Source organism: Podarcis tiliguerta (genome assembly GCF_965153285.1).
Source record: "Podarcis tiliguerta genome assembly, chromosome: 2".
Classification (NCBI taxonomy): domain Eukaryota; kingdom Metazoa; phylum Chordata; class Lepidosauria; order Squamata; family Lacertidae; genus Podarcis; species Podarcis tiliguerta.
In genome coordinates this window covers 85,706,744-85,719,026 of record NC_139535.1, presented here as the reverse complement: position 1 = coordinate 85,719,026, position 12,283 = coordinate 85,706,744, and the positions used below count along the sequence as shown (strand labels likewise).

Below are 12,283 nucleotides of genomic sequence, written 5' to 3'. Positions count from 1 at the left end.
TAGGGTGAGTTTTAAGCCAGCAAGGAAGGAAACCAAGTAACTAGAATCAACCACTGCAATTTCTGCTAACACCTAAAACCGATCTTCTATTTCACAATATCAGTTTCATATACAGTGGTACCTCAGGTTACATATGCTTCAGGTTACATACGCTTCAGGTTACACACTCCGCTAACCTAGAAATAGTGCTTCAGGTTAAGAACTTTGCTTCAGGATAAGAACAGAAATCGGGCTCTGGCGGTGCGGCAGCAGCAAGAGGCCCCATTAGCTAAAGTGGTGCTTCAGGTTAAGAACAGTTTCAGGTTAAGAACGGACCTCTGGAACGAATTAAGTACATAACCAGAGGTACCATTGTAGTTTGAAACACACATGTGGACACAGAAACACTTTTTACCCCTCCTAATACTAAAAAAATCTCTCTGCTATGTGCTAAGGACTCAGAAATCCTAACAGGTCTGAGAATGGTTTGTAGTGGTTAGGCAAGGAAGGTGCTTGGAGACCCCCTTTTCCTCTTTTTAGCAACACTCCACAGTTTATTACATACAAAACATACGAGCAGGTGAGATGCATTCAGCTCAAAAGAGGGCAGTGTAGCAATCATGATATCGCATACCTTTCCCCTTCCCCTTGGCATGTGAATGAGGAAAACAATGCAGAGTCCTAATTTAGTTTGACTGACACCAGAAGCCACCTGGTCCCTGAGAAAATCTGTCTACAACCATCTTCCAAATGCCAACAGCAGCAATGACAAGTTTGCTTCTGCTGCAAAGACTACAGGAGAGCTTTGATGAAAAGACTTATTAGCATGGCATAATTTGGTTCTACTGAAGCAAAGTGAAACAATCTATGAGTGGTTTGCAAATGCTGGCTTAAGCCTCGGGTCACAGCTAAGCAGGCAAGGGATTATATCTCTCCCCAGGTAAATCTCACACATTAATGAGCGAGCAGCATTTGCACCATCATGACAACCGTGCCCAATGTTAATCAAGATCCAAGCATGTACAGGAAGGGAAAGGGTGCTGAGGAAGCAGAACGACATGGCCAAGGCAAAATGATGATGCTGTAGCAAGAGGGATGAGGGAGATTAAAAGGCCAGTCTATGACCATTGCACAAATTCAAAGCTATCTATCCCAAAGCTATCCCTGTTGGATGGCTATACTGGTGAAAGTGCTTCAGCTACTGATATTTCATTGCTAATTAATGTTTTATTTTTTGGCTTTGCTGCCTGTAACAAATGTTAGAAAACCACACAAAATAAACCATAAAATACTTCTTCTAGTCCAGATATGTTAGCAAACTATTTCCCATATTTAAACTAGCTCTTTCTCCCACCAGTTTAAGCCCGTATTCTTATTACATCTCAGTTACCCACTCAGAAAGCAGTTAACTCTATTTGGCTTTAAAAGGTATGTATATATTTGAAAAGATCAGCCTCTGCTGGTGATGCCCGGTGCTTTTAAATGTACTTTCTGTTAGCTTTCCTCCCCCTGCCACAAATTATAACACTTGTATAATAATATTCAGTACTTCTCCTAAGAACTAAATGCTTGTGACACATCAATAGTCATAAGCCAGTGCTAACACTCCCTCTTACAGATGTCTTCAGGCTGCTCTATAAATTAATGGCTGTGCTGAAGTTTAAATCCCCCCACCCCCATTCACATATAGTTCTCTAATTAATGTACCCAACAGATTCAAGGGTAAGTTAAAATGAAAAGGCCTTAAGCACTGAAGACCAACAGACCAGATCAAAATGAGTGAATAGAAGACCTGTGCAGTGTTCCCAATTGGGGCAGTGAGATGAAAAGGAAAAAGAGAACCTAGGAACTGAGCAGAACATGGAAGAAAGAGTCAGGGCTCATTGAGGCAACTCCAATTTCAGGGATGGTCTTGCCATGGGGCTCTTTTTGGGACTCAGGTGGGCAATAAAGGAAATACCAAGTTGCACTTTAACAGGGCTTATTTACTATATACAATACAAAGCACAAAGCATTAAGTTACCACTCTGCTTCACACCACACTGTATTAATACTGACGCACATAGGTTGATAATTTAGATTATGACTTGGCAGTGTCGGCAATGTCATTTTTGCCGTTTTTCCATAAAAATAGCTCAAAAACAGCATTCTTTTTTTAGCGATTTTGCCCAAAAAGCTCAACAACTTTTCTGTCCAGATTTTCACTGTTTGAAATATGGCAGCCCTGGATTATGAAGATGTGTTAACAATAAGACTCAAGTGAGGCAACAATGGATGCAACCAAGAGACTGGCTCAACAGTTTGTTGTGCTAACCCACAAATCAACCAATTTCTTAGCTGAACCAACTGACTTTGCCCAAGAGCTATAGAGTCCAAGCCTGCCCTTCCTTTCAGAGCAAGCTGGGGCTGGATTCAGAAAGATGATGGACTATACAAGCCCCTGTCAACAACCCTCGCAGATGCTCCCCACATGCCATGAACTGCTTGTAGCTTTTTAACATGTGCCCAAAGTGCCACTTCATTTCTACAAACGTGTGAAATATTAAATGTAGCTAAGAGACATACAATTTCAAATATTTGTGCAGATGTGTATATTGTTGAACATTTCTATAAAGTACAACTGTAGGGTTTTTCAAAACTATCCTGGTGTTCCGAAGGGTTTTATGAATTGCCTTCATATCTTGTGTTGTATATTACTCACTGTTTGCTATACCATTCTCAAAGAAAAGAATTATTTAAATTGGCTGCATATCTGTATGTACAGATTTGCAATACCACACATTCCGCAATATTTGAAAATTATCATTTTGCATTAGTCAATAATATAGTATAAATTTGATGCTTTGTGAAAAAAGAGCACCATTCTTATATCGGTCACTGTTATGTCATGCCATGTGTATCCTCACACCAGTATAACACACCTCCACATCTGAACATGATCATTATTAATCAGTCCACAAATAAGTTTTACAGAAAAGTGCACTATTGTGAAAATTTGGGCTCTGCACTCTGAGAGGCTCCAAAGCTTAATAATTTAAAATAAGGCAGTATAAGGAGAGGTTCCACCTTCCACCTTCCAGGAAAGGGTCCAAGAGAGAATGATTCTGTCAACAATGAATGCTTCTTGAAGGAGAGGAATGGGAGCAAGTGATTTGGCCCGGCATCTGCAGCCCCTACCTGCGTTCAGCTCCTTTTTCTTTCATCTTCATTAAGCAGCTTCTCCCAGTCCTAAAAAGTTTACGTTTTCAAATCAGTCCGCTAATCTTTTTCCCTTTAGTTTGCCACAGTCATCCCAAGTCGAAAGAGAAATTAGCAGAGAGCCCTAAACAAGTTGGACAGCTGTTTATTATCATCAGGACAGCATGTCTTAAAGGTGTCACTTATGATACCCGAGTAGTAGATCAGCTGTCAATAAATCCTCCAACCCAAACAAATTCACAGCTCCCTTTTGGAATTAAATCTCAATGCCAAGTCTCCCGCTGGCACCTTCCCCAGAAGGATTTAACCCTTTCTTACACAAACCCCAGACCTGTTTTTTTTATTCCCAAGCTTCTGCAAAGAATATTGGATCCCCTCCCCTCCCTACACAGAGATCTGTTTGGGGAAAGGCTAAGAATGTTTCAAGGAGTATATAAGTAGCCCTTTCAGTCAGGAAGAAACAGTCCTGATGTGCAATGCATGGCCCGCTGTCTCTTGGGCTAGCAACCAGCTTTGGTTTTTGAAATGCTGCTTCTTTAAAAAAAAAAAATGAGAGAGGATTCCGGCTAGCTCGCCTGCTGCAGTTGCAGTCCAACAATGTTGAGCGTCACGGGTAGCAGCATAAATAGCAGGCATAAGTGAATGCAAGGATTGGGAGGGCACACATTTCAAACATACTTAGTGAGGTTTCTCGCTCTCTCGCTCTCTTTCACACAGTCATCCCAGATGCTCTGAGCACTGGGTTTTGCACCGTTTCCTCGTGTCTAGGAAGATCCTCTGGAGACATTTTCACCAAGCTACCCATTATTTATTTACTCCACTCACGCAAGAAGAAACTTCATCAGCTGGAATTTCACAGAAGTCAGGTTTGGATCTGGAATTTCCATTTCTGGATGGGATTTATTTATCTTTCTGGGGCAACTCCTTGAAATGTGTGTGCTGGTCACCTGAGATGTAAGATGTAGCTGAAGGTCAGGAAGGATAGTTCTTATTTCTTAATGCCTCCGAGGGCTGCATTATGCATTGGCAGTTGATATCAAAATGCAAACATGGTATGTATGTGCTTGTGTGTGCCTTCACCTCATTTTTGACATGCTGATGAAAATTGTGTCTTTTTTTTTCTTCTTCTTACCCTCAGCTCAGGAGCATCTTTTGTGTTTTCTCATTGTTAGGAAGGTACGTTGTCATCTGGGTGTTTTTAGCCTGTTTCCAAACTGAGCACACATCAAGATATACCGTATTTTTCGCTCTATAAGATGCACCAGACCACAAGATGCACCTAGTTTTTGGAGGAGGAAAAGAAGGGGAAAAACTATTCTGAATCTCAGAAGCCAAAACAGCAAGAGGGATCGCTGCACAGTGAAAACAGCAATCCCTCTTGCTGTTCTGGCTTCTGGGATAGCTGCACAGCCTGCATTCGCTCCATAAGACGCACACACATTTCCCCTTACTTTTTAGGAGGGAAAAAGTGAGTCTTATAGAGCAAAAAATACGGTACTTTAGAAGTAGCATCTTTGTGCCACTTCTAAACTAGGGCTGATATCTTGGGTCAAATCAGAAGTGTTATTATTGAATGTGCAGCTTGTGTGTGTGTGTGTGTGTGTGTGTGTGTGTGTGTAAGTGGAATTTGACTCCAATGAGATATTTCACCATCAAAACAAATACCAGTTTCAGAAGAAGGATTTTCCTCAGTACTGCAGCAGGAGAGGAAACAGTTACATCCCCCTTCCATACCTGCTGTGATACTGATAATAGCTCACCAACCAATTCTATTTGCATTTTGTCAAGCTGCAAGTTGAATACAAAGTGGGGCTACATTACAGGTAAAAGGCATAGGACTAGGCTGCCGGAATCCTTGGAGTAGTACTATATGCATCAAAGCAAACGGGCCGTCTCAGTCTTTTTGTCTATGAATGCATTGATCTAATTTGCCTGAAGTGCCTCACAGACCTGTTCTTTGATGAAGACTGAACTGCTTGTCTTAAGGATAGAGGAACTTTAGAAGTGTGTGGTCCCCAAGAGAGGCAAACAAGATAATTTGAATCCCTCCTTCCACATCTGTTAAGAAGCAAGCCTCAGTTTAAAATGTTACCCTGCTGTGTCACATTGCTTTGTAACATAAGGAATTGTGCTGGGCGCTGGGCAACAGATCTGTGCTCAAGCCAGGCTGGTGACACTTTCAACATCTGCTGTCTCCAGCACAGATATCTTCCTTCATGGCAAAAGCCTGAAAGGACTTTGTTATCATTTGTTCCTCAGAAATATTAACAAAATATATTAATGGTGCCCCTACTCCAAATCAGTAGAGTGTGTGTGGAGGAGCGAATTGGTCTTGGAGGTCTGTCAAAACTTTATGCATGATTCTATATTTTTGTGACCCGCTTTCAGCCTTCTCAGGAAACATTGTTAAGAAATGCAAAAACAAACATCAGGCAGTACAGACCATTTAAAAAATCACTTATTATTGCCTACATTTATGTGAACTGGACCTAAATGTGAACTTAGGGTGAGGTCACACAATTTTAAAATCCTTTCTTTCTCCAAGCAACCTTGTCCCATTTATGGTTGGACTCCAGTGATGATGGCCAGTGGTCAGGGATCATGGGAGATGGAATCGAACAACATCTGGAGGGCCACAGGTCCCGTCCCCCCGATGTACAAGATCATGGTGGGAAACATGGTTTGCACTGGTGACGTGTTCTCTCTGTGCTAAATTGCTGTGGTCGCAGTGGCTCCCCACAAAAATCCAACTAAGCAGTTGCAGAAATGACTTGGTGTCAACTGTACATGGTATGTTTCTTCTGATAATTCCTATGTGAAAGGGCTCAATAAATATGCCTTCAGAAATCCACAATGCATAGCAGCCTCTTTCCTCTTCCTGCTCATTGCCTGTTTGCACTGGCTGAGCATCTCCTACATCAAACACCCCTCCACCCTTAAACACGCTCACATTTCATAGGTTGCCAGGCTTGGGCACCAAACAGCTCATCTCTTCTGAAAAGAAGCAAGGTGCAAAGAGCTTCTCTCTGTGAGTGGTGGCAGATGGTATAGGTGCCTTTCCGGGCTGCCTATAGATAGGGGTCAGGTGATGAGGGAGGGCATGCCAATGGCATTTTTTATTTTCGTGCTCTTTCAGGTGTGACAGCCATTAATGCCACCCCACAGCAGCCATCTGATGTTGCATCCTGCCCCACATGGCATCCATTTTTGTGCTATACCATGTCCTGCAGCATTCATTTTGGGAGTCCACCTTACACCATCTCAAAATTCCAAATGTGCCCACAGAAGACCCCTGCTGTTCGGGGTGAACATGGAAATCACTTTCACTGGACAAGATCACTGGTATATTCTCATCTAACATCCTGCTCCCCACCGTGCCAAACCTGATGGCCACATGGCAATGGCCCTCCCCTGCTGTTCTTCTGAGCAGCCCGTCTGATTCTTGAGGCTGACAAGACCTCTTTTTCTAGCGTTTGTCACTTTGACACCCTTCTGAAACCATCACCCAACTTTGTGGCAGTAGCCAATCCCACAAATCAACTTCATACAGTGTGCAACAAATTGGTGAAATTCTTTGCCACAAGGTGAGATGAGGGACTCTTCCTGAGAGGGCTTTAAGAGAAGACTGTGGAGGTTGAGTTGTAGGAAACTGGCAGTGAGAACCCCAGTTGCACACTTCTGCCAGTGTGCCATTACCAGCCAAAGCATCAGAAACTCTTGACTGGGTCCCAACCAATGTCTCCTATTTTTTAAAACAGATAGAAAACAAATCAGTACACGTAGGTTTCGAAAATGTGCCTGTCTTAAAAATGATGGTTCAACATGAGAATGTTATGCCAAGACGAACCACTGAGTAGCAGCATGCCTGCGATTGCCACCTCATCCCAAACTGATGACAAGCCTGGAAGTCAGCCTGGGCTCATTGAAAATGGAGGCTGAATCATGTGGCCATTTCTTTAGCCACATAGAAATACAATTCATTATTAGTGGTTCATTATTAAAGAATGTGAACAGTTTACCAAAGGCTGTTGGGGTTCAATTTAGTAAAATGTATTCTTCGTCTATAGAGCCAGGGTGGTTGCCTTATGTTGTTGCTGGGTTTTTTGCAAGAGTTGCATTCATCCTTGGCCAACACCCTGGAGTCTGAATGCCAGCAGTAGGTGTGACTATCCCACATTCTTGCATGTGCACATGTATACCCGTTTGACAAAAGACACACACACACACACACACGTTCCTCCTCCTCAGCTGATCTGTGCAGATTAACAGAAGAAAGGGTTCTCACCCGCCTCATCAAATGACTGGCCTGATGACCAGTGGGTTGGTTTCCATCCCCATTGCAGTGCTGGCCTAAGGGGGAAAAAATAATAATAATCCTGGGGTGAGTGGAGAGATTTAAATCTCTCTGTCTAGCACAGCACTCTAATGGGGAGGCAAATCATCCCCTACCAGCTCATCAGATCAACCATTTGTTGTCTGGGGAGGAGCCCCCCCCTCTCAGCTGATGGGGACACAAATCCCCCCTCTCTGCTGATTACATTATTATTAGTAGTAAGGTAAAGGTAAAGGGACCCCTGACCATTAAGTCCAGTCGTGGACAACTCTGGGGTTGTGGCACTCATCTTGCTTTACTGGCTGAGGCAGTACCGCTTCTGGGTCATGTGGCCAGCATGACTAAGCTGCTTCTGGCGAACCAGAGCAGTGCACGGAAATGCCGTTTACCTTCCTGCCAGAGTGGTACATATTTATCTACTTGAACTTTGACATGCTTCCGAACTGCTAGGTGGGCAGGAGCAGGAACCGAGCAACGAGAGCTCACCCCGTCGCGGGGATTCGAACCGCCAACCTTTCGATCGGCAAGCCCCAGGCTCTGTGGTTTAGATCACAGCACCACCCACGTCCCATTATTAGTAGTAGCATTACTATTATTATTAAAATTTGTATACTACTCTTCATCCAAAGATCACAACATATAAATACAATTGATGAGGGTCTGATGAGCAGAGGGTGCTCCAGGAGAGCACTGTGAGCCATGTTTATTATAATGTTTTCCCTCTTGCCATCACCATAAAAGTTTCTTGGGTCTCAGGGGGAGCCACCCCTGCTATAGGGCACCTTTGGCACCTTGGGCAGTGCACATGTCTGTAATCTGCTGGTGGCACCTAAGGCATCTAAGGTATCTAAGGTAGCAAATCTCTCATTCTACGAATGCAGAGAGTTGGACTAGCTGTTCAGAAAATCAGAATGAGAAGGGGCCAAATTCCTAATGAAACTCAGGTTGCCTGCCAGTTTGCAACCCTGTCGCTTATCCAGACTCACAATCTAGACTGTAGTTGAAACTTCCACCTTTGCAGCCCTCCCGTTCTGTGATTCTCCCTACCCTAACACTGTTTCTTCATGTCCTTTCTCTAGAATAAACCACTTGGTGTAAACTTTGGGGAAGCTGCCTCTGCTTCAGCACAAGCGATAACAGCTGAAAAATGAAGCCTGCTCTGCCCTCCTTATGGTGTCCGGAATACCTAGTTGAGAAGAACTCACTTTCCACTGTTCATGGGCTGCTAAGTTAGATCATTTAAGAGGATGGAGGACACAGTCTCCTCAACAGTGAGGGTGGGCACAGATAAGGGCAACCTACTCAGAAGCAACCCCAACATTTCCTACAATACAACCTGGGATGGGGCCTCCACAGAGGACTTCATAGCCACCTGCACCATAGGGACTATCCTCTCCATCATGTGCATTATTGGAGTGACAGGCAACATCTACACCTTGGTGGTGATGTGCCACTATCTGAGATACTCCGCCTCTATGTACATCTACATCATCAACCTTGCCCTAGCAGACCTACTCTACCTTCTCACCATCCCTTTCATTGTCGGGACATATTTCACCAGGAGATGGTACTTTGGAGAAGCTGGGTGCCGGATCCTTTTCAGCTTGGATTTCCTCACCATGCACACCAGTATTTTCACCTTGATGGTGATGAGCACAGAGAGATACCTGGCAGTGCTGAAGCCCCTGGACACTGTGAAAAGGTCCAAGAGCTACCGGAAAGCCATTGCCGTCATCATCTGGGTTGTGTCTCTGCTCCTCACCCTCCCGATGCTCATCATGATCCAGCTTGTAGGAGAGGACAAGAACATGTGCCTCCCTACCTGGAGCAAATTGTCCTACAAGATCTACATCACCATCCTCTTCTGTACCAGCATTGTGGGTCCCGGGGTTGTTATCGGGTATCTTTACATCCGGCTGGCAAGGACTTACTGGGTGTCCCAAACGACTTCTCTGAAAGAGACCAAGAGGCTGCCCAACCAAAAAGTGCTGTACTTGATCTTCACTATCGTGCTGGTCTTCTGGGCCTGCTTCCTGCCTTTTTGGATATGGCACCTCCTCTCCCAATACATCGACCCCCTCCCAGTGTCTCATAATGCCACCAGGAACATCAACTACCTGACCACGTGCCTGACTTACAGCAACAGCTGCATCAACCCTTTCCTCTACACCTTGCTGACCAAAAACTACAAAGAGTACTTGAGGAACAGGCAGCGATCCTTTAACAGCAGCGGCGGCTACTTCCAGAGGAGAAGCAGGTTCCAGAGGATCTCTGGGAGATCGTGGTCCACAAGCAGCCAGCACTACACAGAGACCTTTGTGCTCCCTCCCATTCCTGGGGGAAACAGCAGTCCCTGAAGGGGGGAGGGACACCTCCAAGCACTGGCTAGCCTCATGGGAGCCTGGACTGAGAGGCTGCTGTGTTGTCAAATGGCAAAAGCAGAGAAGCAGGGAACCACCAAAGGTGGCATTCAACTAAAATGTTCCATCAGCACAAGCATCACTGCTTGCACAGTAGGTCTTTCCCCCCCTCTCCTCCCCCAGAGGCTTGGCAGAAACCCTAGAACAGATCTAGGGGGTGTGCATGGGGAGGAGGAAAACACTCACAAAAATCCTTGTGCTGACAGAAGATTCATTTAGTGCTCAGTTGGATGCAATGCAAAGTATCAAATGGGTATCATAAAATAGACATGTCCTGACTTAAGGGTATGATCTTCTAGCAGGGGTGCCAACTTCAAAAAAATATTGAGGGGCCCAGGTAAGCCCTGCCCCTCACAATCAATCACAAGACACAGTGTGTGCGCACCATTTGAATGGCAATGCCCATCAACTTGGGGGAGGGGCTCAAATATTTTATTGGAGGAGCCAATGGGACCTTAGCCCCTAGGAGTTGCCTCTTATGTCTCCTAGAGTTCCCAACCCACTGCTTTTTGCCTTAGATGTAACTTTGGGTGAACTCACTCAATCACAAAAAAACATGTAATACACCCCAACTACTCCATGACGTTTCAACTTAAATTATTGAACAATTGTTTGTCAAAAGTTTTTTTTTATTACTGTTGTTTTGAAGTATATCACCCAAGCAGTTGTTTGGGGAAATAAGTGAAATCAATAAAGAACTAAGACTTCAGTTTGTGATCATGTGTGTCTTGTTCGCGGTTGAGAACCAACATAGCAGTTGAGTTTGGGGGAAATGGTATTGAGTACATTGAGGCTAGTTTCAGGTTTGGGTGCATGATACTTCTCTTACTCTGTTTAGCTGCCCTGCTACTACCTCACCCAGACACCCAAGGAGGTTCCTCAGCTTCCATAGCTAGGCACACAAGGACAGCAGCTTGCTGAAGCTAGGCATGTCTAAGTCTGCTCAATGCCTGGATGGGAAATTGCCGAAAAACCACACATACACTGCCTTGAATTCCATGATGGGAGAAAGGCGGGAAAGAAATGCAAGTAAATGAATAGCTGGCTGGCACAATTCTTCCTCATTAAAGCCTTTTTCAACCAACCACATCTCTCTTATCATATCAGATCTAACATGACATGATGACATTATGAGAGGCATGGCTTAGAGCTACCCAGGGTCAAGCCAAAACATGCCAAACAAATGCAGTTTTGTTGAGGCAGGGGAAACAATTCAGGTGCAGCTTTGCTAGCAAATTTGCAAAGCTAAGCAGGGTTGGGTAGGGTTTCAAACTGGATGGGGAACCATGTGCATTGTGGTGGGTTGGACTAGATGACCCGCGGGGTACCTTCCAACTCTACAATTCTGTGATTCTATGATATGCTTGATACAGATGTTTATTGGTCAGAACAGATTATTTAAGAGTTACACCAGATCATTCCTCTCTGTATCTCAAGATCAGCTGGGTAGAAGCTGTCAGCACTAAGTATCCATGTAAACATGGTCAGTCACACAAAGCCATATTTGAAGTTAAAGAATGGCAGAAACCTGGTAAAATAATTTTCTGGCCTGAAGCTACAGCTGTCAGTCACAAACTACACTGCCGCCACTGCCTCCCTGCCCCCCACACTCCTGGTATTTCTCTTTTAGCTCAGGGGGGTGGAGAATGTATGAGCTGAAAATGGTTTCTTCGCCATAACTCACTTTAAAGAACTGAAAATATGAACTGCAGCCCCAGTCGGTGAAATGTTCACTGCACAGTCACTGGAGCCTGACAAAAGAGATGCCTGCCTCCTTGTCTGCAGAGATGAATAGCTTGGATAAAGGCATTGCAAAATAATTATTGCACCTTATCAGTTGGTTATTTCTGGTAAAATGAATCTACATTCAAACATCTAAGACTGTGCCTTTACCTTCTCATGCTTCCCCCCAGAATATAAAAGGCAGGAATGTCAGCATGTCACCTCTGCTTTTCAGTTCTTTGCGGGACAGAAAGAAGAAGGGTGTTTCGTTGTATTCACACAGTGTGTGCAGGTGAAGGTATGTGTGACTATGTGTGTCTAACCAGGAATAAGAGTGTTAGACAGCAACCCTATATACACTTCCTTGGGAGTAAGTCCCACCAAACTCAATAGGGCTTACTTCTTCTGAGTGGACCCTTAGGTGCAGAATTGCAGTGTCGTTCACCATTTCCTTCTTTACTTCCTCTCCACACAAATTATTTCTTGCAGAAGATACCCCCCCGCCCCATGTATAAGACTGCTTTGGATGATGAGCAGCAGGGGGCACATTCCCAGCATGTTTCAATGTCAACAAATGCAGCAAGGTTGTAGTGAAAACACTAACTTGGAGAAGCATCACAACCTCCCTATT

General features: G+C 44.3%; 1 protein-coding gene across 2 annotated transcripts; it reads left to right on the top strand.

Moving 5' to 3' along the window:
* Nucleotides 1-3,632: 3,632 nt before the first annotated feature.
* On the top strand, nt 3,633-10,639 carry LOC310672005 (urotensin-2 receptor-like). Of its 2 annotated transcripts, none has more exons than XM_083428497.1 (2): nt 3,633-3,858; nt 8,590-10,639. In XM_083428497.1, the coding sequence occupies exon 2, from the start codon at nt 8,758-8,760 to the stop codon at nt 9,865-9,867; it is 1,110 nt and encodes a 369-aa protein (XP_083284623.1). In that variant the 5' UTR covers nt 3,633-3,858; nt 8,590-8,757; the 3' UTR covers nt 9,868-10,639. The 2 variants fall into 2 exon arrangements, with proteins under 2 accessions (XP_083284623.1, XP_083284622.1); XM_083428496.1 differs by having other exon boundaries at nt 3,633-4,043.
* Nucleotides 10,640-12,283: the final 1,644 nt, after the last annotated feature.

Coding starts and splice junctions, on each gene's coding strand:
- LOC310672005 (XM_083428497.1), top strand. CDS start 8,758: ATGGAGGACACAGTCTCCTCAACAGTGAGGGTGGGCACAGATAAGGGC.